Below are 26,310 nucleotides of genomic sequence, written 5' to 3'. Positions count from 1 at the left end.
GGGGAGAGCAGAGAGAAGAGAAGGCGACATGCTGTGACGGAGGTGTGAGAGGTCTGGCAGGGAACAGATGGCCTGGCCGTAAAGCAGGGGGCGGGGCAGCGCTTGGGAAGCCTGTGGGAGGATGATTGATGCATTTGATGTGGAGAGGGAGGAGAGCCTTTTGCGAGCCTTGTGCTGGAGAAATGCTGCCTGGTGCACCTTTTGTTAAGTAGAGTCTAAAAAAGCATTTTAAATGCACTAAAGATTCATCAAGTACCACTCTTAAAAGGCGGAGTGCTGCTACGGGCTGGGGAGGGGGAGGAGAAATGAAAGGAAAGGCTGTGTTTGCGGGGAGAGAGAGGAGAGGTGCTGGTGTGGGAGGAGTGCTGCTACGGCAAGACTGTTTGCGGGGAGAGAGAGGGTAGGTGCTGGTGTGGGAGGGGGGAGGTGCTGGTGTGGGAGGAGTGCTGCTACGGCAAGGCTGTGTTTGCGGGGAGAGAGAGGGGAGGTGCTGGTGTGGGAGGGGGGAGTTGCTGGTGTGGGAGGAATGCTGCTAGGGGAGGAGAAGCCCTGGCCGTGAATGCTCGTGCATGTTTGCTCACGTGATTCACGTGAACTGCAAGAAAACCGCGGCTGAAAGCCCTTTGGTTTGACGAGGATTTTGCCGACTTGAATTCTCGCTCCGCTCGATGCGCATGCGCGCATCGATAGGTCGCGAGACCTAATAAATGCGATTCAAGATGTGCACGCACTAGCCCTAAAAAGCTGCGCTGAGTCAGAGAGGCATTGGGATCAACACCCAATAAGGTACAGTAAGGCGGTGTTAAAAGCTCAAAGAACTGAGTCGACTTTGTTTATAGGAAACAGCCCTCGAGCCGTGTGAGTGCTGCGACCTGGGCTGGCTGCAGAGCTGGGAGACTGGGGTATCCTGCTGATCGTCCTGCGGGTGGAGTCGACAATATGCACCCAGGGGAGGCGCGCAAAATAGTGAGAAGACATTAAACACACATCTAAGAGATCCTTCCTCGGCAGGGGCCTCCTTAATTCATACAAGGGGGGGGGTGGTCCCTTGACTTGATGGTACGGCACGGAACACACAGAGTGAACGACAGCCAAGTCGCAAATTCTAAGGCACGAAGCCGGGACCACAGTGGGACTGACTAAACTGACATAACGCCCCTTGGACTCAAAGTGGTTTGTCACCACAATGGGGCGCAATAAAGGCCCGGGACAAACCAACTAAATTTACAAGTATACAGGCGCAATAAGCCACGAAGGAGGAGACAGCTCCTCCTCCGCAGCAGGAAGAACTGGAACCAGATCCATCCCATCTAAGATAATATGCGGGCGATAGCAGGCCTGAAGGGCACTCTCGAGCCAAAATTAGACTCGGTCACTGAAAAGGTAAATCTGCTCAGGGCAGACATACGACAACTGGGTGAAAAAGCAAGCGCAGCTGAAACAAATATTAGAATCCTGGAAAGCAAGACTATACGACTTGAAGAACAGGTCGCAATCCTTCCTAAGCAAAACATGGATATAATGGCCCGACTGAAGGATCAGGAGTGCAGGTCAAGGCGCAACAAGATCCGCGTTGTGGGAGTGCCAGAAGGTGCGGAGGAATCTTCAGTGGACTTCTTTTTGGAGCACCTGATCACCCACGTCCTCAAGCCAACAAGACTGTCAAGTTACTTTACGGTGAAATGAGCACATCGCGCGCTGGGCCCGCGCCAACGCCCCGGTGCACCTCCGCACACTATACTGGTCCGTATCTTCAACTACCGGGATAGGGACGCTATCCTGCAAGCTGCCCGGGCTCAGGGAGATATTCCGTTTGAAAACACCACAATCCGATTTTTCGCAGACTTCACACTACAGATTCAGCGTCAGAGGAGGGCATTTGATTCGGTTAAAAGGACCCTTAGATAATGAAACTTGAAGTATACAATGCTGTTCCCTGCTAAACTTAAAGTGCTGGCAGATATGAAGTCGCACCTTTTTACTTCTCTTGATGTCGCGTGGGACTGTTTGGAGGGATGGCAGACCGCGGGGCGGAAAAAGAATCAAGAACAATTGCCGGTGGGAAATGACCAGCAGCAGAAGAGTCAAGGACTGCCCTCCTAGCCAGACTAAGCCAACCAACGTGTTGCAGATAAGTGACACTGGGGACATTTAAGAGGGGCTTGAAGCGCTGGATCCCTGAGCTCAGGGTAGCCATGAGAGTGAAACTGAGAGCAAAAGCCCGGGTTAACTAGATAATACACCCTAGCGCGAGGCCGGGAGGATAGTCTGTTTGACGCGCCTTATCCCTAATGCAAATCCATAGCAGGTGCCCGAACATATTAAAGAGGGGACATTAATGGATCTGCACTGAGCTCCGGCATTTCTAACCAGCTGGTGCTCGCAAACCACCCTCATTATTACGTTGACATGAAGCTCACACTTGGGCGACAGGCAGGGCCGGACTGAGAACCAAAACCGGCTCTGGCAAAGTGCTCGGCCGGCCCCCTGGGGGTGCGACCGAGCTCTTTGGCAGGGCCGGTTTTTGGCTGATTTTGTTACAGGGCCGCGTTTGCAGCTATGCTGCAAAAACGGCCCTGTAACAAAAACGGCCCCCTGGGCCCAAAACCGGCCCCCACCCTTGCGGCGCACCGGGGGATTGCCCGGTGCCCGCAATGGCCAGTCCGGGCCTGGCGACAGGCACTCTGCATGTTGGGGTGGTGGGGGGTTTGTAACTCACCTAGCAAGGGTGCAGGGAGGGGGGGAGGTAAGGGGTTTATGTTGTAAATTTGTTTTATTGTTTTCTGAGGCTCATAACTCCAATAATTTACAAAGTTCACATGAATGGTTCAGGGTCAGCACATGATGAAACAGAGGTTCACAGTGCTATAAGATATGAAAAAGAAAAGGGAAATGAATGAAGCCCGTATTTGGTCCTGGAACAAGATGAAACGGACTCTGGTACTTCTGCACATTAAACAACATGCCCCAGAAGTAGTAATGCTTTAAGAGACGCATATAAAGGGGAGTACATATAAAGCTTTGGATCGCATTGGCTACAAGCCATCGGCTAACTCTGGGTACTCAGGTGGTTCTAGAGGGGTAGGGATTCTAATGCTCAACTCCTTTCCCCTAACAATTCATAAGAGACTACGGGACAATGTGGGCTGTGGGGTGGCACTTGCGGGCAGTTGGGAGGGGTGCCCTTTGACCCTTTGCTCTGCATATGTGTTGCCCAGATTACATTCGATCATGCTTCCCAAAATAGGCGCGTTGTTTCTTGAGATTCCACCGGGAGTCCTCCTGATGGGGATAGACGCGAATGCAGTGCTAGATCAAGAGTTGGATCAGTTAAGTACTGCAGGGGAACACCCCGGGGGAAGGGTGCTGCCAGACGTCCTCCTTGCTATGGGGCTGGCAGACATATGGAGGCCACATAAACCCCAAGCCAAACAATTCACATACTACTATCTCTTGAATAGACTACATACTTATACAGCACGACCAAGTGGGGGGTTTTGAAAGTCCACTCCTGGCGAGGGGTATTTCTGATCATTCCCCTACATGCGTCACTCTCATGGGTCCAAAGACTAATAGTACAGGATTCCCAAAGACAGACGTTTGGTATCTCTGTGACCCTAAGCTGAGAAGGAAACTTGAGGAGGAAATAAAAGTGTACTTTTTTTTTACACAAAATGAGGGAACTCTGGCCTCCCAGGTAACGCTTTGGGAAGCATTGAAGACAGTACTGTGGGGACAGGCGCAGGCGCTAATCAGGGGGGAAAAAGAAAGAAGAGGCCACCGAGTTACATAGGTTGGAGCAAGAAATAATAAAAATAGAGCAAGAAGCGATTGAGGGGGGTAGCTCGGACCTAAGGCAAAGATTAATGCTACGTCAATGTGAGCTACGCGCGATGGCGGAGAACGAGGCACGGGCACATGCATTGGTAACACAGCGAATGATCTATGATGTTAGGAATAAAGCCTCCAAGCTTCTAGCGTGGCTCGACAAACAAGATAAAAAAAGGTCCTGGGTAGCGCTAGTCAGAGATATAGATGGTACCATTCATACCACAAATGCCCATATAGCGGAAGATTTTGCGACCTACTATGAGGCAATGTATGCTCCTGTGAGTCCGAGATCTGCCCAAGATTGCGCTGAGTTTTTGGCCGACTTCGCACTCCCGACGCTCACCAGAGAAATGAGTGATACTCTGGAGGCCAACCTATCCGAAGAGGAACTGGCCTTGCCGTTGAGATCCCTGTGAACTGGAAAACCTGTTGAGTTGTTTAAAGGTATGGCTTCTAAAATTACTCACCGTTTATTAGCCATGCTTGAAGAAGCCAGCAAATTAGGTACACTGCCTATAGAGCAACGCTTAGCCACGATAGGGGTGATACAAAAAGTGGGAAAACCCCCAGAAAGCTAAATTACGTACCGACCAATCTCCCTCTTAAACGCCAAGGCGAAGGTACTAGCTAAGACTCTAGCCAACAGATTGATGGCAGTCCTAAAGACTCTTATTCATGTAGATCAGTCGTGCTTCATGCCACGCAGGAGTACCAGCCACAACCTACGGCGACTCTATGGAGTCCTGCATATGACGGCCGCCCCTCCATACCCACAATCGGCATTGATGGCGCTAGATGCCTCAATGGCTTTTGATAGTATAGGGTGGGAGTATCTCTTCACAGTCCTCGCTAAACTGGGCTTCGGCCCACAGTTCCGTAAATGGGTAAGGCTGTTATATCATGACCCACTCACACAAGTGAGGCTTAATGGGACAATGTCCCGGCGGTTCGCGCTGGGGAGGGGAACTAGGCAGGGCTGTCCCCTATCACCAGTACTATTTGCGATGGCATTAGAGCCACTGGCACACTGGTATAGAAGAGCCCGATGATATGGTGTATATGGGTGGGAAAAGCGCATATCTCTTTATGCCGATTAAATACTTCTATATTTATTGAGACCCTACTTTTCCATCTCCCGGGTGCTGCACATCTTTCAACTGTTTGGCAGTTACTCTGGCTTTGTTATAAATTGGACAAAAATATATTGTTATGCCCCTCTCTGGACTCCCTCAGAGGCTGCCGTAGAAGGGTTTAAGTAACTTGGTCTGTACATATTCCGAGACCCTCAGTCATTTTTACAAGAAAACCTTTATCCAGAACTGCAGAGATTTCGGGGAGATGCGGGGCACTGGCACACGTTCCCCCAAAGTTGATGGGAAGGACAGCGTTATACAAAATGATGACTCTACCACGCCTTCTTTGTGTGTTGCAGAACACACCCTACCCAGTTCCAGACGTGTTTTTCAAGCAGATAGCACAGGAACTTCGCAACTTAATCTGGCTGGGGGACACCTAGGATTGAGTTGAACAAGCTACAGAGAGGAGTCTATGCCGGTGGTCTTGCGGTCCCCGACGCCAGGCTGTACTATTGGGCCTCACAGCTGATGGTTATCAATGAATAGATATATACTGGAAGAGAGGAACCAGCCTACAGAATGGATAGGGAGGCTATGCTCTAAGTGGTTTGCCTAGAAGTATAGGGGGGGACATTTGTGTGAATAATTTTATTTGGGTTATTGTTATCTGTTTCATGTTTGTTTTGTATTGTAATGTAAAAGATATTGTGATTTATGTCTATTGTTCCGCCTTGAATAGGCGCCACTGCCTGTGTGTGTGATATACTGATTTTGATATATTCGCTATGAATATTGATTATTGCTGAGAGGGTAATTAAATGAGCTCTACTCAGAAAAGTGCTTTGTATTGTTTCCTTTATACCTTTTCCTATTGTATAAAACTACGTCCCATACCTAGGTATTAAAGGGTAATTTGGGTATACCCCTGTTGTTCATGTATGGGAACCACAAGGCACTGCTTTATGCCTGGAGGATCACACAGGCTCTTCCGGCCCATACAGCGACGGTAATACAGTGCTGGTATGTAGCTAACAAATATTTAGGGTGGCATCGCGGTCTGACAGCAATGACGTCACTGTGGGTGGGTGAACTGCTGAGGGAGGTAGCCAGCTTGGTGGGCTTCGAGGGATGGAGAGCCATAGATATCGATCATTTGGGCGACATATGGAGGGGAACAGCAGCACTACCTTTTGAGGACATACAAACCGAATTTCAGCTTAAGCATGCCCAGGCCTTTCCCTACGTGCGGCTCACGCATGCACTACACAGACATATAAAATGAGGAGAGACCATCCCTGAACACTCCTACCCCCTAGAGGACCATTTGCTACCGGATCCCATACTGGACATGGCGATTTCAACAATATACAAAAAATTAACCTACAATACGCCAGATCCCCTGACTTTCCTGCACGCAGCTTGGGAGACTGACTGATCTCTCCCTTTTTGCCAGGGAACTGGCCGAAGTTAGGTCAATTGGGGGATCTGGGAGAATCCCCTGGTTAAAAAGTGTAAAATCTATCCTGATTGAAATGGGACTTGAACATCTGTGGATCTCTCCAAACACCAACGCTTTCCCATCCAAGCTGAATTTTAAGGCATTGTACTGGGCTTCGGTCCGTTCATTGTTGGTAACGGCTTCCAGCTCTGTTGGTCTCACGGGGAGGTTCCTGACCATTAAGTTGGATCCCTCCCATGAGACTTACTGGGACATCATTACTAAACCGTTGGACAAGAAGCTCTATCATCAGTTTCGTGTAGGATCACTGCCTTTGAATTCCTTTACAAAAAAATGGGCCAAACGAGTATCTGAATTCTGTAGTTGCTGCACAAGTTATAAAGAAACTGAGGGTCATTTCCTGTTTGCCTGCCCGATCTATTCTGTACCCCGCACAAAATGGCTAAAACCCTTGTTCCAGCACCTCCCTTTCAGAAGGTCCTCGGAGGCTATTCAGGTTTTAAAAACCAATACCTCAGAGCTGATTGTGGTGAGTACAGCCAAATTCCTAGGGTGGGCCTGGGCCATTAGGGCAAGAAGTAGATAATTTATTAAGGCCTCTTAATTTCTTCATAAAGGCCCCCACACCACTCTTAAACTAAATGTTGGAAAAATTGTATATAGCATGAGGTATGTTTCCCGCATCTTTTGTTTGCCTCACAAATTTTAATATGTTATGGTCAGGTTTGTCTTGTATTTCTGTATGTTTAATAACTTTTAAAGATAATGGTGTTGTTGTTTTTTAAGGAATAATGTAATCATAATGAAATGTGTTTAAATATTGTCTTTTATGATTTTAATATCGAAATAAAGACCTTAAAACCTGAAACCTGAAACCTGACTTGGGCACTCTTGAAGATGAAGAATGGACGATGCGCTGCAGGGGCCTGAGAAATAGTGATCAGGTCTAGGTTTAGGGTGATACTGCTTAGAATTCTGCACCGCTCATACTACCGCACATTATTACACAAATGGGGCAAAGAACAGTCAGCACACTGCATAAGAGGATGCCAAATGGAGGGATCATTCTTTCATATAGTATGGAAATGCCCAGGGGTCGCTCGCTATTGGCTGGGAGTGGTGGCAACATTGGCCAGGGTAATGGGAGTAGAGATAACTCTGGATGCCAAGGGTCTGCTACTGGTGATCAAGGGAGAGGACGATTGGCCTTGGCATACGAAAACCTGGCTTGCCCTCACCACCGGAGAGGCAAAGCGCTAAATAGTGCGTAGATGGGGGTCACACATCAAAGGTTATATACGATAGCAGGGGATGCAAGAAAAAATGTGACAAAATATGGTCTCCCTCGGAGAAATATAGAAACATAGAGGCGGGACTAGTTTAGTTTTAGTTTATTTTAGTTAATTAAATTAGCACAGTCAAATAAAACCATTGCAGTAAAATGTCATCATAGCACTGTTACCACATTAAAAGCAGAAACAAAGAAAACCATCAAATTTAAGTTCATATACATATTGCTGGTGAGGAAGTTTTGTAGTTACTATTATAATCACGTGACTGGTTTCCAGAGCCAAGAATAAAATAATTTTGTACAGGGATACTAGGACAGGGGGCGAAAAAAATCTGTGATAAGTTTTTGGGGGGGAGGAACTGGAAGGGCGGGGACAGGAGGGGGTAAAAACAGATTGTCCAAGAGTCTCACATATTTTCCAGCCCTTGCAAACACTTGAATCTCTAGGGAAGTAAAGCAGAGGGCCGATGCCTCCCAACATGTACTGGTGCCCCTTTTTAAATATAAAGGTTTTAAAAGGAAACTTCTAGGAGCGCCAAGGGCAGGACAACAGCACAGAAGATGCAACCATGATTCAGACCTATAGTTGCACAGACTACGGCCCCCCTCACCACTTGATGGAGCCCATCGGTTGAAGGCAGTGGAGCACAAACCTAAGAGACGCATGAACATTATATTCCTTCGGGCCACTGCGTTCAGACTTTCCAGGAGGTAAAATTGAGGTACCCCAGGGAGGTATGAGTTATTCAAGGGAAGTAGGATAGTTGTTGTATTTAGGACCTGGATGTCCATCTGGTAGGACATGTGTCTAATCTGCTTGTTAATGGCCCTTTTCCAGACTGTGTATGGAATAGTGTCTGTGGTTAGTAATGATTCGTCGATGTATAGCGTTTTTTATGGCCTTTACAATTTGACGGTTCCACAGATTCCCAGAGCTGGCAAGAATTTCTTTTAACAGGGCTTTAAGGGTGTTGTCTGTTGCTTTTAATGACCTTATAAAATATTTCAGGGTATCAGCCTCACAGAAAATAGATTGTCTTTGGAGGCCCAGCTCCAGTCGTAGCCTTGCCCTGTGGATGTAATTTGGGAGATGAAAGATTTTTTTATAAATGGAAACCTGGGCGTGGTCGAGACTGGCCGAGCATGTGTCAGGACAGGCCTGATGCCCATACCTTAAGGCGGGGAGAAGAGTGGCTTTAATCACCTTCAGAATGGGCTCGGCAGAAGGACTACTCAGGGACTGATTGAGTCGGTTCAGGCTGTACGTTATTGCTACAGCTCTCTTTTTTAAGGCGGCCAAATGGACTGATGATCTGGAAGACTCGCTAAACCAGACCCCCAAGTAATTGTAATTTTATGTTGTTTTGATCTTTGAGGGACCAATGTTCCACGTTAAACTTTTCTTTTTCTTGCAACAGTTGAAGATCAAGACCTTGGTCTTATCCTGATTAATTTTTAGAGCGTTAGCAGCATTATATTTGTGGAGCAGGCTCAAGGCTCTTTGAAGGCCAGATTTTGCCTGGTCCATTATAACAATATCATCAGCGTATCGCAGAATATGTAGGTTCCTTGTTACAAAGCCCAGTTTTGGCAGAAGGAGACTACTTTTCTCCAGGAATCTTCCCAGATCGGCGGTGTAAAGATTGAACAAGAGGGGAGCAAGAACGCATCCTTGCTTTAGGCCATCTGAGGTTGGAATTTTTGCAGGGACTGTCGTTGGTCCAGTTCTGACTTGTACCTGTGTGTTCTTATGCAAGGAGATAAGGGCTCCTAGCAGACTCTGAGGGATCCCTTACTTGTCCAGTTTCCTCCATAAGGTGTTGCGAGACAATTTGTCAAAGTCAGCCCTTTAGTCTATAAAGCAGCAAAAGAGGGGAGATGATTTTTTTGCGCTACTTGATGACTCACGATAGCCAAGGTAGTAATATTGTCTATTGTGGAGGCCGGGGATCAAAACCCAGTTTGAAAGTATGGTAGAATGTTGTTTTCCGCTACCCATTTTTCTAGCGACCTGAGAAGACACCGAGCATATACCTTAGCCTCAAGATCTAATAGGGCAATGAGTCGATAATTAGCTGGAAGAGAGGAGTCTCCTTTCTTAAAAATTGGGCATAAGATCGAGCCTTTCCATGAGTCTGGTAACCGATAGGTAGTAAACGCGCACTTGTATAAGGGGACTAATAACTTAGCCCAATCTTCCAACGCACATTTGAATACCGCAGATGGAAGGCCGTTGGAGCGCCGTTGTTTTTCTTGTTTTTCAAATACTTGCAGACCTCGGCCGGAGTAGTCAGCTCGTGGGTTTCTATTTGCGTAGTATCGGCAGGATCTCTAATTTTGCCCTCCACAGAATCCAGAGTATCACTGCAGTATTGCTGAATCACATACTAGGACCAGACTTCTTCACGGACCGCGTACCCCCTGCTCTTATTGGAGGAACGAAGCTTGTTTATGTGGTTCCAAAAGTGGGTCAGGTTGTTTTCCTTTAACAGGGCAAATATTTTTAGCCAGTCATTCTATTCTTTTTGTTTCTTGACTTCCCATGTTGATTTTTTGTAAGCTTTGCGCAGTGAAGCCATATTTTTAGCAGAAAGCTCTGTGCGTTTCGATTTGTGCAGGCGCACAGCCCTCCTTAGGGCTCTTTTTTGGTTGGCTAACACCAGGTCAAAAATCCACTGCGCGCGAAGCCTGGGGGGTCTGTGGTGAGCTTCAGGGCGTGTTAAACAGTCTCGTTATTTGGCAATGGAGTTGTCCCACCAGTAATAGTAGTCTGGGGAGGATTGTGAGTAAAATTTGGAGTTGTTCCCATGAGCCACGTACCCACCTTGTCAGCATCCAAAGTGTCCCATTTAATTTGTCTGACTAGAGTGTGGACTTCGACCTGCGTTGAATGCCCATTTCAGTTATTTCGGCAGCGACAGGCACTTGCAGGTCCATTGTTACCTTCAAAGGGTTATGGTCGCTCTCGGTACGAGTGGGGATTTCCAACATGATTAATTAGCTTGCCAGAGATGGAGATAAAAAAATGTAGTCTATGGTCCAGAGATTCTTAAATGTTGGAGACAGATGGGCACCAGGATCCTGTTCAAATATGATTTGCCTCGCAGAATGTAAATTGTAATTGGTTAAAAAAGTGGTCATGACTTCTTGCTCTTTATTTTTGGTAGCTGAATGGGCGCTGGCTCCCAGGTCTCTAATGTTAAAATCGCCTAATTAGAGTACTTCTGCAGAAGCGAATTCCAATAAAAGTTCTTCCAGGTGTTTGACCAATAGGACTGTTGCCAGTGATTTTGATGTTTTAGCTATGTTGTGGTAACAGTTGATTAAAAGCAGAGGGAAAGCCCTGATTGAAGTTGAATGTCCGGTTATTAGTACAATTTAGCAGGCCGTTAGGTTCCAATAGAGGGGGGTAGCTGTGATCTTGCACCTGTGTTTGATAAAAATGAAAAGGCCCCAGGAAGGTCTTCCATAGGAATTAGGCTGGGAGGCTGATTGAAAGAGTTCATAATAACCGCGGAGAGCCGATGGAAATAGAGACCAAGTCTCTTGAAAACAAATGATATCACTTTTGCTCAGATATTCCACTGCATTTGAATGAAAGGATTGACTTTAACCCAGCCGCGTTCCAAGATGAAATGGTCAGTTTGGAATCTGACCTTTTGGCTGGGCCGTTAGGAAGGATTTTGCTGGGAGCATGCGGTTGGAGGCTCTCGGTGGGAGTGCCCATGGCGGCTGTAAATATTATGGGAGGTAGAGAGACTGGGTTTACAGCTCACCAAGCGTTGATTGTTATTACATGGTTATCTGCTTTTGAAGCGTCTGACAGTCAAACTTGGGTTGCACCCCGAGTCCCCTTCAGTACACTGGTGTACGGCCTCACTGGGTCATCCTGAAGAAGAACGTGGGGATACTTTTGTTGTGGTGGGACCCACAGCTCTATACCCCAGTCTTCAAAGAGGCTGGCTTCCCCAAAAAATGAATCCCTTAGGGATTCTCGTGACCATGTTGTAACAGTTGCTTCCGAAGCCAACTTGATGATGTAAGATCAGAAGAAGTAACCCCAGAGCGCTCCGGGACATGCTTGAAAAGGCGGATGAGGTTGTTTCTATTAAGGATGTCGTGCGGGCCCTTGTGTGCAAAGTGAGGAAAAAAACAAGTTCTGCATCCTTTTCCGGACTTTGGTATTTCTGTCTCCCAGCTATTTCAGGCGGGGGCAAAGGGACCTTAAGATGATGAGGTGTAACTTCAGCTAGACGATGATTCCCCACCAGTTGACTTTGCCCTCCAGAGGCATGTATCAATTGAGACTGAGAAGGCCTCTGCATTTGTATAGGGTAGTCCCGAAGAGTTTTGGTCGGGTCACCTGAAGAATAACATGAAGAGGGACCCGTCAGTACACTGTCTGTTGTAATTTGGAAAACAACGTTGGTTCATTTTGCATTTTCTGAGCACTTGTTTGGGCAGTTCCATGTGTTTGGGACTTCCCTTAGGGGCTGAGCTATGCGGTCTTGCCTGCCCAGGCTTTGGCCTTGAGAGGCTGTCCCCTTAATTTTTGTTGACAAAGATCCATGCTTCGTGATTGTAGAGTATAGTTCAGTGAATCCGGAGGCCTGGGGGTCCTCTTAGGCGCTTCCTGTGTTGGTGACTGGAGGTTAATGGTGGAGTCATTATTGTCAGCGAGAGACATTCTAGTCTCAGGGGTTCTTCTTGCTGATGATAAAGAATCCAATGTTGCTAAGCACAGGGACTCTTCAGAGGGAGAACAAGTTTGAGCCGCTTGAGTAGATTTCGGTTTCCCGTTGCTGTTGGTATAAAACTTCACGCTGTCCAAAAGCGAACCCAAATTTCTGGAAGAGATGAAAGTTTGGTAATTAATGGACAACAGGAATAAGAGTTCGAACTATTGGAAGGCCCTAAGGACCTTTCAAGAGAACTTAGCCTGGAGCCCAGGTCAGACATTGTTGAAGCCAAAGTTTGAATTAAGTCGATCTGTAGGTCCATTTTCTGGGATTGCCATAACAGAGCTGTTGCAATTGAGTCTTGTTTCACGTGAAGGGGCGTCAGCGAGCTCCAGAAAGGACTTGTGGGCCCAGAGGGCATGGGCATAGGTGGGTCCTTGTCTTCTTGCACAGTACTGAAAGAATTGTAATGAGGGCTGAAGACCAGTGTGTGCGCTAGGGAAGCCTCGATTTGGGCTTCTAGGGAGGCCAAAAATCGATTGGATAGGTTTTTAGATGACATGGGGCTTTCATACATTGGGCACTTCCTTCGAGATGAAGGATCACTGGGCTCGATTTGATGTGCACCCGAGCTGCAGCACCACGCGGGCGTAGATGACGAGTGAGCTCCTGCCACTGCTTTCTTCAAGGTTTAAAGGGGCGGACAAAGTGCCGTCATGGTCTTGAGCTTGAACTTGAACTTGTAATTTGGCTGCAGTAGTTGCAGTGGTTTTTGTAAAGTCTGAGCCAGAGTCTGGTGCAGAAAGGTTTCCAGCGCCAATGGGATGAACTCTTAGTGAGTCAATAGAATAGTCCTGGATCGTGATGGCATCCTCCTGGAAAGGCATGTGCTGCTGGTGATTCTCATGTGTGACCTGAGCCTCAGGCTCAGGCGAGAACAAGCGAGGACTTTCAGAAAGTGATCTTTTGTTATGACCGGGGCTGTGGTAGGAAAGCTGGTCATGCACCTGGGCTTCCGCATCATACTGCGATGTCGTGGTAGGGGCAGGGCCAGTTTGAAAGGTGCCCTACTGAAAAACTCTCTGATCCGTGCTCGTGACAGTTGGCCACCTGGGTATGATACTTTGTCTTGCAGTGACGGCGACTGTTGTGGAGCCCCCCCCCCACCCCCAGCGGGAGACCGCTCTAAGGGTAGTACCCTTTCTCCGGGGAAGTTTCCTTGGTGGCATTGTGACTTGCCCTTCCATAAAGCACCGGGAGGTACTGCTTGCAGATTAGCAGCTTGGAGCTTGCGCTATCTCTGTCAACAACACCTCTGCACTCTGTCCAGTGATTGCTTACGCCAGTGAAGATGGCAGACTAGCTATAGTTCTAAGCAGTCCATATGACGTGGTGGTGGAAGGAACAAGCAGGCGGATCCGCAGGTCAGGGGCACTCACTTACAGCCCCCCCCCCCCTCGAGGCACTTGTGGCGATTGTAGCGTTTAGCAAGGACTTCCTTTCCTGGCTTTGCTGATGGGTACGCAAAGCTGGGTAAGGTGGGCCAAGCACTTTCTGATATCTCTTGTGTTCACTGGCCACCCCGGCGCCCTTGCCGTCAAACGGTCTTCACATGGACACAGGCTGGAGCTAATAGCTGTGGCTTGTGCCAATTACAGTACTTTTGCAGGGCGTAACAGTCCAATGGTAGGGTGTATAGACAGCCGTGGAGGATGTTCAAAGGGGTTCGAATGCACTGAAGGGCAACCTTTTGCCTTGCAGCCTGAGACCCAACTGGGCGTCTCTCATGTACTGAGAGCAGGTGGCGGTGTGGCAGCGCCCTCTCCCCCAACTTTGCAAAGCTCTGCTTTCGCACCACTCACCACCTTAATACTTGTTCAAGTCAGCTTCGTATATGGCCGAAGCCAGAGGTCGCCCAGAGTGTCAGTCTAGGGCTCTAGGCAGTAATCATTGCAGGTGAATCACTCGTAAATCACTCCACGGGAGTCCTCGAAGATCCTGCCGGCAGCGGCCATACGGGATAAATCCAGTAAATGTAATGAAAATATAATGAAAATCCTTGGCTGGCTGGCTGACTGGTTATCCCCCCTCTCATTGTGCCCATTCCAGTCCGGGTCTACTTCCAATCGACGTGGGAGCAGGGCTCTGATCCCCTGCTCTGCACCACTTACCCCTACACGCAACGTGAGGGAGGAAGAGGGGATGGTGAGAGAGCCTGAGGAACTGGGGAGCGGGGGAGCAGGAGAGAACTACTACAGCCGCACCAACCTGCGCTCAGAGACGTCTTAAGGCATGGGCAAAGTGGGCTCTGGCCTAGGGCCCCAGCCTTTCAGAGGGCCCCCTGATAGAGCCAGCTCTGTTCTGCAGAAAGTCTTGTCCTTGTCACCTTGAGTAATTTTTAAACAGATTGTTAGAAATAATGTTTTCCTTAAATTAATTTTTAATGTGGTTGTTGTATGTGTCTACAAACATTTTACAGAGAAATCCTGTGTTTAGCTTTAATACAACATCCATAAAAAGGTTTTTTAGATGAAAACAGGACCTCACATATGAGAAATAGGAGGCTGTCCCGGAGATTATTTGCAGCAATATTATACATCACAATCCCTGAAAATGAGATGTAAACACATAAAAAGATGTGGACGAGTGCGACCTGGCCAAAGAGTACATAAAAGAGCTGAAATTAGATCATAAATTCAAAGCTATTCCAAGCAGGGGCCCCCAAAATACGTTTGGCCCAGGGCCCCCAAATTCCTTAAGATGTCCCTGCCTGCGCTGCTTGACCCTGCTCAACCCTCTCAGCTCAAACCCAGCACCTCAATCCGTTCCTCAGAACGCCGGCTCCGACCCCAGCTCTGCTCTCCTCCGCTCGGTCTGCACAGGCAGCGGCTGAATGAGCGGGGACTTCTCCTTTCTCACAGGTGAGCGCAAAACGGAGACAGAATTATTTGTCCAGGAGCCCAAGGTGCACTACAATTCCCACGGCGCACTGGAGAGCCAGGAAGCGGGACTAGTGAATAAAGGCAAGCCAGAGTCTTAGACTTTTTGATTACACGAATGTTAACGATGCGATAACTTGACAGAGCTGAGTTGTACTTCAATGTTGTGCGGGCTTTGATGAAACGTTATAGGTATCAATATATCAGAACAGTCAATTGTGTGTGCTTGTATGAGATATCATGAGCCTATTCAATAAAAAGATGTTTAAAAAAAGACTATGTCTCAGCACTCTTCTTTGGGATAGCAATGCCAGGGCACCACATCAGTTATCTATGTGGTGCTGAATGTCGTCTTCTATAAGAATTCGCATTTCTCAAAAAGCTGTACAGGGTCAAAGGCAAAAATACGAATGGCTGGAGGAGGTGGTTTCTCAGAGCAGAGGTATACTTTCACATCGTCTTTAAGAAACAATCAAGCCCAGCATTATTACCTGACCAGTAGATGTTCCCACGGCCATGTGCAAAGCTCCATTAAACTTAAGCGCAGAAACGGAAGGTAAACCATCAACCCTGCAAAAACAAGTTTTATAAAAATATTACTTAAAATGTTCAGACAAAGACGCAAATGCAGAGTTGATTCTTACGTTTCAGGATGATATGAAATACATTAATATAAAGTGGAAACGTACATTTCAAAATGTGTATAGAAAGATACCTTCTTCTAACAATCAATGTCGATGCGGATAAGCCAGGGTGCATGTTTTGATGGCAGGTTCTCGTTTTCATGCTAGATCACAAACCAGAAGGGTATTGCTGAACTATTTGCCTAAGGCTTTTGTTGTGAAAGAATGGGATGTCCACATAAAGCGTAGTCTTCATATGATGTCTTTATTCACAGATAAGGAACAGCTTAAACAACCACTAACTGCCCAACAGACAGTCCGGCTCCAACTGCCCGATGGCAGCACATGAACGTTCCACATTCTAGAGGCTTGCGTGCTGGGACACACGCAAGCAGCATACAACACACCTCCCCCCCCAAAACACCAAAAAAAACTAAGAACAAACATAATCTTTCATTTTTCCAGGAGGCCGCGAGACGCGCACACTCCTTCTGGGCACCACGTCTGTACTTCTTTGCACAGACTCATCTTGAATCACAGGTGCTAATTCAACGACATCAACTAAGACATCAGAGTCATTGAATACCTCCTGCGGGCCAAGGGTGGTGACGACAGGTACACCAGAATTCGTAGGCAAAGACACCTGAGAGTTTTGCACAGTTTTGAAATCATCCAAAAACAATTGAACATTATCCTCAGCATAAGAGTGAGTAAGACATTTCCTAGGATCCATCAACAATTTGTTAGATCTAACAACAGAAACACGTCTGAAATTCCAAATTTTCCCCCCTTCAACACGTACAGCCTTACTAAATACCTCAATTACTCTGACAGGATCCGACCACTTAGCCCAACTCCTACCAGACGTACTTCCAAATTTCACACGCACCAAATCGCCAACTTTGACCTTGTGGCGTGAAACCTTTTCCACAGAACGTTTGCCCATTTTTCCTTGATAAATCTTGATTCGTTCTTCCATTTCTTTGGCATTGCAAACAGACACACTGGGGCCATTGGATTTCAACCACCAAGGTAGCAACCTAGATCCAGGTTTGCGACCTCTTAAAAGTTCGAAAGGGGAACACCCCGTCACCGAATTGGGTGACGTACGATAAGTGAGCAAGGTGGCACTTAATGCCCTCTTCCAATTCAAATCGTTCCTGACCGCTAACTGGATAGATTCCTTAACCACTCTATTAAAGCGCTCGGTCTGGCCATTGGCTTGAGGATTATAATTGGAAACCCTCTTGTGAGATATACCATGATCTTTAAAAAATGTTTCAATCTCAACACTAGTAAACTGCGTCCCATTATCTGATATAATCTCAGAGGGGAGGCCCTCCCGACAGAAAACATTGTTAAGAAAGTCAATGACCTGCCTGGAAGTGATTCTTTCAACAATTTTGACCTCTGGCCATTTCGAAAAATAGTCTATTAAAACTAATCCATAGACTTCCTTGCAGCCAGGCAAATTTAAAGGACCGATGATGTCAATGCCTAACCTTCTCCAAGGTCCTTCAGCATACTCAATGGGAGTGATCGAGGAGGACAATGGTTTCACACTCTTGTCACTGTTGGAACAAGAAATGCAATCCCTGACCCATCTATCCACAACAGCATCCAAAGAAGGCCACCAATAGTATTCCCTTAACCTCCTCTTGGTGGTGGACATGCCCATATGACCCTCGTGGGCAATCTTAATTAATTTCTCCCTGACTGACAAAGGAGGAATTATTTTGTCGCCCCTGGTGATAATGTTGTTAAAACACATGAGCTCATCCTTAACCTTAAAAAATGAACTTAAATCACCCGACAACTTCCTTTCTTCAGGCCACCCACATTTAAGATAAGTTTTAACCAAACTTAAAGTGTTGTCCTCAGACATTGCCTCCACCCAATTTTCTTCACTAATGGCCTCTGAAACATCCACATTAATGTCTTTCATGGTGTACGCTACGTCACACTCATCAGATTGTTCAATTTCGTGATGAGGTAAAGCTAACCTTGACATGCAGTCGGCATGCACATTGAATCTACCAGGGATATACTCCACAGTGCATCGATACTCCTGTAGTTTGGCCGCCAACCTGGCCAAACGGGCTGTAAGCATCCTTCCACCACCCGCAGCCAACATACTCACCAGCGGCTTGTGGTCAGTTCTAAGCACAAATTTAGTGCCCCACAAAAACTGCCGGAAATGCTGGGCTGCCCAAGTGCACGCTAATAGCTCCTTTTCAATAGTCGAATAGTTGCACTCAGCACCTTTCAAAGTCCTTGAAGCATACGAGACTATACTTTCTTCACCCATACCTTTCTGCATCAGAACCGCACCCAATCCAGTATTACACGCATCCACAGAAACAATACATTCTTTACCCACTACAAACGGTTTCAAGAACGGAGCAGAACAGATTTCCTTCTTTAACACATCAAATTGTTGTTGCTGTTCGTTTCCCCATACAAATTTTGCACCTTTTTTAAGTAACAGTCGAAGAGCAGCCACTTTGGAAGCATAGTTCTTCACGAACTTGCTAAAATATTCAGTTAAACCAAGGAAAGAAAATAATTGATCCCTATTGGTAGGAGGAGGAGCCTGTGAAATACTGGACACATGATCAAATTTGGGTCTTATTCCTTCCTTGGAAATCTCATGCCCCAAGTAATCTACTTTCTCCTGTCTGAATTTGCACTTAGCCAACTTGAGGGTCAACCCCTTAGATTGTATCCCTCCCAACACAGTTTTGAGATTCTTATCGTGTTCCAGAACATTATTGCCAAAAACCAGGATATCATCCTGGAATGCAATGGCCCCTTCACATTCACTCAACACCTCTTTCATTAAGCGCTGGAACACTGATGCAGCGCTGGCAAGGCCAAACGGCATCCGTAAGTAGCGAAACATACCCTCAGGCGTGACAAAAGCTGTTAGATTCCTAGACTCCTCATGCAAGACAACCTGGTGGTATGCACTGGCAAGGTCTAATGTTGAGAAAACGCTTGCACCGGAGAGGGTGGAAATAAGCTCATTGATTTTGGGTAGGGGATGCATGTCAGACCATATCTCCTTGTTAAGGCTTCGAAGGTCCACACATAAGCGAAGATCGCCACTGGCCTTTAAGGATAAAACAATAGGGGAAACCCAAGGAGAAGACTCGATAGGCTCGATGATGTTGGATTTCACTAGATCATCAAGAATCCCTTTCAACTTGCTACGATAAGCTAAGGGTACATTCCTAACCCTATGCCTTACAGGTACCGCATTATCCTTAAGGATGATCTTATGCTTGAATTGGGTATACTCGCCTAACTTCTCCTCAAATACTTTTGGGAATTCCTTCTTGATGCTATCTACAAATGCACTGTCATTCGGGGCTACCATGCAAACTGGCCATGGAATGGTCGGGTCAATATATACAGGTGGTGAAGCATTGGGGTCTAGCTTAATGCCCATCTCTTTCTGATGGGGCCAGCCTAAAAGCGATTCCCCTTTATTGGCAATATATATCTTAGCTTGAGTGAACCTGTCTTCAAATTCAACCTTTGCCCAAAAAAAACCAATTAATTGAATCTTGTGACCAGAATAGCTGCCAGGTTTGATATCAGGACTCGTGAATTCTCTATTTGGCCACAATTCTTCAAACAAATCTCTCCCAATTATGGAATACCAGGCACATGAATCTACTAGCATGGGAACCTCTTTTCCGTCTATGTGAAATACAGCAGAAGGAAAACTTTTGCATTCATCAGAGGAAACACAAGAAATACAGTTGAACTCACTAAATTCCGCATCAAACTCTTCTTCGTCTACAGAAATACAATTAACTTTTTGTGGTGAACGACACATCTTACCAAAATGACCAGTCTTTTTACACTTAACACAGACCTTATTCAATGCGGGACAACTTTTAAAATTCCCCACATGTTCAAAGCTTCCACATCTGTAACAGATTATGAAAGAGCGTCTATTATTGAACCTATTTTCTTTCATGAAATTTTCATTAGACCTGTTGTCTCTCATAAAACCTTCTCTTTTAAAATTGGATGCAACAGGTTTCTTCTGAAATGCTTGACTTCTTACAACGGAAACTTCAGGAACGGCTTCTTGGATCTTGACTGAAATGGCCTGACTCTGACCTCTAATTTCAGACACGAACTTTTCTGACTGTTCGATCCCTTTAGCTATATTGACCACAGCTTTTAGTGAAGTTTCCGTCCCTAACCACAATCTTTCTTGTATCTTCTTGCTCTTTGTCTTCATCATTATCTGGTCCCTAAGCACCTGTTCATAATTGATTGTGTCGAAGGCACAGGAACCAGCAAGCGCACGTAACGCAGAAATGTAGTTCTCTATAGTTTCATTTTCTTTTTGCGCCCTTGAGTAAAATTTAAAACGTTCCATCACAGTATTTACTTTTTTCCCAAATCTGATGGCAAGTTGCTTAACTGCAATTTCAAAGACATCTGTTTCCGAGTCAGAATCTTCCAAAGGAGGAAGATCAGATAACTCCTTAAGCCCTTGTCCACCTAAAGACAAGCGTAATAAATCTAATTTCCTTTTTGCCGAACAACCTTCCTCCTCTAAAACACTGACATAAGCCAGAAACATGGGATACCACAAATCCCAATCCATTTTCGGTTCTCCTGCCACAGGTAAAAAATGTGGTGGTACCATAATATTAGACATGGCTTTAAGGTGAAAACCCAAATAATCCACTAAAAGTCTCTTAAATTAGGTTAATATCTATTTCCAGCAAATAAGTTTATATTGTTTTGCACAACATACAGTTCTTGTGAAAAACGAGAAAATAAAAAAAAATTTGCGTTTTGTCAGTCTCCTTTTTTTCTTATGCTTCCCTCAATATGCTCGTGAACTCTCCCTACTCAAAATGGCCGAACCAAAAAACGATGTGTCTCCCAGAATGCACCGCGATCCAACCCTGACGTCAGTGCAGCAGAAGGAGAGAATGGTGGACCTCGGCGTTCTACTGCGCAGTTGGGATTACCGTGCTCTCACGTAAGTGGCCTTGGTTACACAACGTTTTATTCACTCCCCTTTCATTCAAGTAAAAATTGTGTTTCTTTCGCTAAGTATCCGCCGCGGGTGCCATCAAGTGCACAGAACTATACTGCCGCTGATCAGAAACACACCGAATGCTTGTGCTCGCACTATTTTTAACAAAAATGAAACGGAGGTCCCACACTGCCGCAGGTGCTCCACCGTCAATTCCTACAGATCACTTTCCCCGCTTATGTGTAATTCTTTGCCTTTCCGCCTTTAAATAACAGCCGCGGGTGCTATCAAGTGCACTGCCATAAACTGCCGCTGAGTAGGAACACGCACAATGTTTGCGCTCGTACAAATTTTAAATCGATGCGAAGCTTAAACACTGCCGCAGGTGCTTTCAAGGCACAATTGATTTTATTTTAAACCTGCCGCTGGCGCTTTCAGTGCGCATACATGTAAACAAATTTAAAGTCTTACTTCTTGTCAGAACCGACGTGAACGCTGTTTCCTCTTTTTTTTTTTTTAACTTGAAAACTCTTTTCCTTCAAGGGTTGTTCCCGACGTCGCCAGTATGTTGTGAAAGAATGGGATGTCCACATAAAGCGTAGTCTTCATATGATGTCTTTATTCACAGATAAGGAACAGCTTAAACAACCACTAACTGCCCAACAGACAGTCCGGCTCCAACTGTCCGATGGCAGCACATGAACGTTCCACATTCTAGAGGCTTGCGTGCTGGGACACACGCAAGCAGCATACAACAGCTTTGTTCCCCACGTTACATCAATAGCGTGCGGAATCTTATCAACATTTTGTCACCAAATGTACTACTGTACTGTATTTCTGAAGTGCATAATCCAGCCGTGTCCTAGCCCACATTAATGTTGCAACTTTTGATGTCCAACATTGCTTCTTTTTCCCTGTGAAAAGGCAGGTTTGTGCAATGCAAACACAGCTTGAAACTGTACAATAGTTAATGAGAGAAGTGTCTGATGCAGAGATCTGTGAATAAACTGCAGGTCTGAGGTTTACATTCTATAAGGACTGACTTAGAGGTTTATCCTTTCTAGGTAAGTAAAGTTCCATAAGGCTCGATAATTTAGAGCTCTGCCAGTGGCGTAGCTGGGGGGGGGGGGGGGGGGGGGGGGGGACACTGTTTTTGTGGGCAAGGCGGAGGTGAGCAAGTTGTGTATGTCGACTACCACCATCCCGCCTCCTGAGAACAATTCATCCGTCGGCCAACAGACCCCCGCACAAGTCGTCCATCGGACGCCACCAATCCCCAGCTCTTACCTGCACCAGGCGGCAAACTTAGGGTCCCACCCCGGGTGGCAGTAGGTCTAGCTACTCCACTGAGCTCTGCTATTTACCATTTCACAAAACTGCTAAATCTGCTCTGGCAAGGTCTATTTAAAATACCATGAGGTATCTTTTTGCTGCCTTATTTTCAGTATATTTGTCTATTTGATATGATGAGATAGTTTTTCTATGGTTCGTTATGGATAAGAAAAAAGAAACCTGCGTGTCAGGGCTTACAGAGTATAGAAAAAGTCCACGTTTTTTTAGCAAGGACATTCTGAAGGACGAGCACTAGATACGATTCGTCAGTCCATGAACTTGAACTAAATGTGAAGTATGTGGTACATTTCACACAAAAGCAGAACATAATACCACATTCTGTCAGCGGTTGTGATAAGAGGTTAGGTATTTTCTTTGACTTCTCTTTTTATTATTGATCTATACTAATGTTTTTATTATCACTGCAAAAATGGTATGCTATTTGTGCTACACTAGAGCACAGCATATTAAAGATGTGCGTCGTTTCATGCTGTTGCGTATCTCAGAGACAATTACAATTCTGCCAAATTGCCAATGTGCCTTAAATCCTCTGTAACTGATTAGTGACAATGCTGAACTGTATGTATCGTTGTGCTTATGTTGAAGCCTAAATAAAAAAACTGTAAGAATTTTTTTTAAAAAAAGATGGGAGTCTTGTTGTGTTCCTTGACTTCTCAGACCCAAAATAAGAGGCAGACCTAAAAAATCCCGCTAGGGTCACAGGCAATTCTGTGAAGTCTCCAGACAACCCTCCCATCCCCCTCCCCGCCCCCCACGACCCCCCAGGTGCATTAGTGAGACCAATCATACTTACTACTCCACAGACTAACAAACTATCTCCACAAGTGTGGGGTCCAAGAACGATGCTACTGATGGGGTTGAAATCCTTACGTACATGTAAAATACAAATATTTTTCTTCAAACATTTTTAACAAAGTAGGACATTTTTTATCATCCATTTTTTTAAGGTGTTACTGTTAAGAAACAATTTCTTAAAGATGTATCTGCAATTCATATGTGGACATTTAGAGATGGCATGATTTAGGAAGAAATGCAAGAATGAATCCGTCATTGGTATCTTATTTACATAACTTTGTATTGCAAGAATTGATAAAACTGTTCTAGCCTTTTTTTGTTTTCAATAATGAAACTTTATTCCTCTGTAAATAAACATAAAGAAACTGTATTGTGCATTACAATGTTACCTCAGGAAATTAAATACACCAATTTTCAGATGTATTACTTACTCAGTGTCTGCCGTTAAGCTTCCCAAAGCACAATCTAGTAGGCCTACTCGATTACGCGTACGAGGGTCCCAGCACTCCACTTTACCCTATTAAACATAAAAACATATGTCAGATGACAGACAAATTTAAGGAAATAAGGTAATTTCAGCAAGTAAATGTTCACATCAGCTACGGTGTGTTGTGGCTGTGCGCATGTGTAAGTATCTATCTATATCTATATCTAAATATACCTTTAAATATATATATATCTATATCGATATATATATATATAGATATAGATATATATATATATACATTCATACAAAGAAGTCCAACAAATGAAGATTCAGGCAGAAACAGGCAGACCCCACTGTTTCCAACAGGAGTCTTTATTACGGTCAGCACAGACACTCATTGCCGGGCATTTCCCTAGCCCAACACGTTTCGGGGATCCTTCCCCTTGTTCAGGGGCTGATTAGTAGTTCGACAGTGACGAGAAACCACAGGCTGCGTCATTGGCTGCTTTTATTGTCCTCTGATGGAAAATCACAATGGCCTCCTGGGGCCTGTGGTTCTCATTACCATATCCTCCGTTGATTTTCTGCCGCCCATTATTCCAACAATAGGTCTTGCTCACGTATATAGCATGAGCAAGACCTATTGTTGGTTGAAACGCGTTGGTGGTGGTCAGTGGTGACTATTTGCACGAGTAAATAAATCCCATTATTGAACGATTTTCTTGGAGTGCGGTGACTTCCTTATCACAAAGGAATTTTGGTGTAGAGATATATATATATATTTTTTCCCCAAAGAGTTCCAATAAATTATAGCACTGCTGTGTATATTCCCCTGAGAGTGCGCTTTATCTGGAACCTTTTAGAAATCAGATTTGTCCGACCTGCGTTGCCGGCACAGCACGCCACCTTTCAACGTGCATCGGACGACAGAAGGGCCGTTCACGTGAAAAGATATAGATATATATTATATTATATTATATTACATGTATATTTTACTGATAGGTCAAAAAATCACTTGCAACATAACATTTTAAGCTAAAAGACACTGAATATAACACGTTATAGCTAATGAAGTAACTATAACTCAAGCCCCCCTGTGATGTTATGAATGTTATTCTTGATCACGTCATGAGGGTGGTGTTCCCGGGGAACCATAGGATGGCATGGGGTGGAGGGGACCCACGCACCCCCTCCCTAATTTAAAAATGCTTCAGCCCTGGGGTATGTTGTCCCAGAGTGATTTAAGGGCTCGGGGTAGAGGGAGGAGCCCTGGGCCCTCTCCCCAAAAATATTTTACTATATGCGCCATGTGATGGGGTCCTTTGGGCCATTTAATGGTTTGGGGAGATGGGCCCTATGCCCCATCAGCAAAATAATGAAATCAGCCCAGGGGAATAGGGTCCATGGGGCCGTTTAGAAGCTCAAGGAGGGGGCTGCATGCACCATCCAATTTGAAAATACATTTTGGTGACTCCCACTGCCCTGGGTTCAAAATTAAAATGTCTTTTTTTTAATGGTACAGCAGATCTGTAAAAAAAAAACATGTTTCTGGCCCAAGGAGAAGAGAGTACCTTTGGCCAAGGGGTGCAAAGTAGCCTTAACCTGCCCCTCTAATGGTTTTGTTTACAAAAAAATATTTTTTCAGGACAGGGGAATGATTCCCAGAGTCATAAAATGGCTGTCACAACATCTTTGTTCGTTTTGTGGCAGCCAATCAGATCTAATCTTTTGATGTGTTAGGTCTGCGGATCCTCCCCGGCATGAAATATACATACATTTTTAACCTTAATTTCTCAAATACTACTGGACAGATTACATAAAATCACAAAAGGGTAAAGATCTAGCTTACAGACAAATTTGGTGTATTTTGACTGTTGCAGAGTATAATATTCCTATGGGAAAGTGCCTGGGGAAAACATGTTTTTGGACACCCCCCCAGCCCTTTTCTCAGCTCCCGAGGGGCAGATCACACAGAGTCTTTCCAGGAAGGAGCCGAGGTAAAGGAGACCTTCTTTTGAAAAGTAATGTGAAGATTTGTCAAACGGCAGCAAATATATATGCTCATGCTTACACCTATTGCAAGATGGCGCCCATCTGAGGCGCCTGGAGAGATGAAGTGCATGGAGTCTGCTGCCTGCGATGTAAATAAATACTCTTTGATAGCTGGCATCTGGTCGTCGTGGCCATTATCTTACTGAGGTCTAAGAGTGAGCTAATGTGTGCAGACTCACACTGATGCCATGTTCTATGACATCATTGATAACATCACTGATGACAACTGATATTACATCATTGATGACAACACTGTGCCCGTCGTGGGTGCGAGTTATTGTCATTTAAAATAACCATAACTCTTGAATTTCAATGTTTTTTACTTAAAAATGTTATTTTTACTAACATTTTCACCTAACTATAACGTAACTTTAACCTTTGTTTTTTTCAGTGAATTTCTGGGGCTTTTTTGTAAAGCAAAGTAAGATATTATTAAGATACCCAACTATAACGTCTCTCTTTATCCTTTGTTTTTTCCCGATCTATCTATCTATCTATGTATCTATCTGGAAAATGTTTCTTACCCTGGAAGCATCTCTTCGTGGCATGTAGTGCTGTAATACAGCCTGGACAACATTAGCCTGCTGGCGGGCCAAGACATCCACACAATAAAGTTCAGTGAAAGTGTGAGGGGTGGACCATGTAGCTGCTTTGCAGATGTCAGCTAGAGGTATGTTACCCAAGTAAGTCATAAGAGCTACTTTCTTGCTTGTGGAGAGAGACTTAGGAGGGATAGGTAGGGTTATTTATGCTATGATGAAACAAGCCTGTATG

The 26,310-nt window shown here is 45.4% G+C and overlaps 1 protein-coding gene across 1 annotated transcript in view; it reads right to left on the bottom strand.

Moving 5' to 3' along the window:
* Window positions 1-26,310, bottom strand: part of NOL10 (nucleolar protein 10) — a 1,044,486-nt gene that overhangs the window by 625,412 nt on the left and 392,764 nt on the right. The window contains exons 9-10 of the mRNA XM_078647803.1: window positions 23,489-23,574; window positions 15,767-15,845 (exon numbers count right to left, since the gene is read on the bottom strand). Of these exons, the coding sequence (XP_078503929.1) occupies window positions 15,767-15,845; window positions 23,489-23,574 (165 nt within the window). The remainder of the gene's footprint in view (window positions 1-15,766; window positions 15,846-23,488; window positions 23,575-26,310) is intronic.

The sequence above is a fragment of the Lissotriton helveticus genome, chromosome 6 (assembly GCF_964261635.1).
Source record: "Lissotriton helveticus chromosome 6, aLisHel1.1, whole genome shotgun sequence".
Lineage (NCBI taxonomy): Eukaryota > Metazoa > Chordata > Amphibia > Caudata > Salamandridae > Lissotriton > Lissotriton helveticus.
The sequence above is the reverse complement of the archived record's forward strand: the minus strand, read 5'-3'. Positions and strand labels throughout refer to the sequence as shown.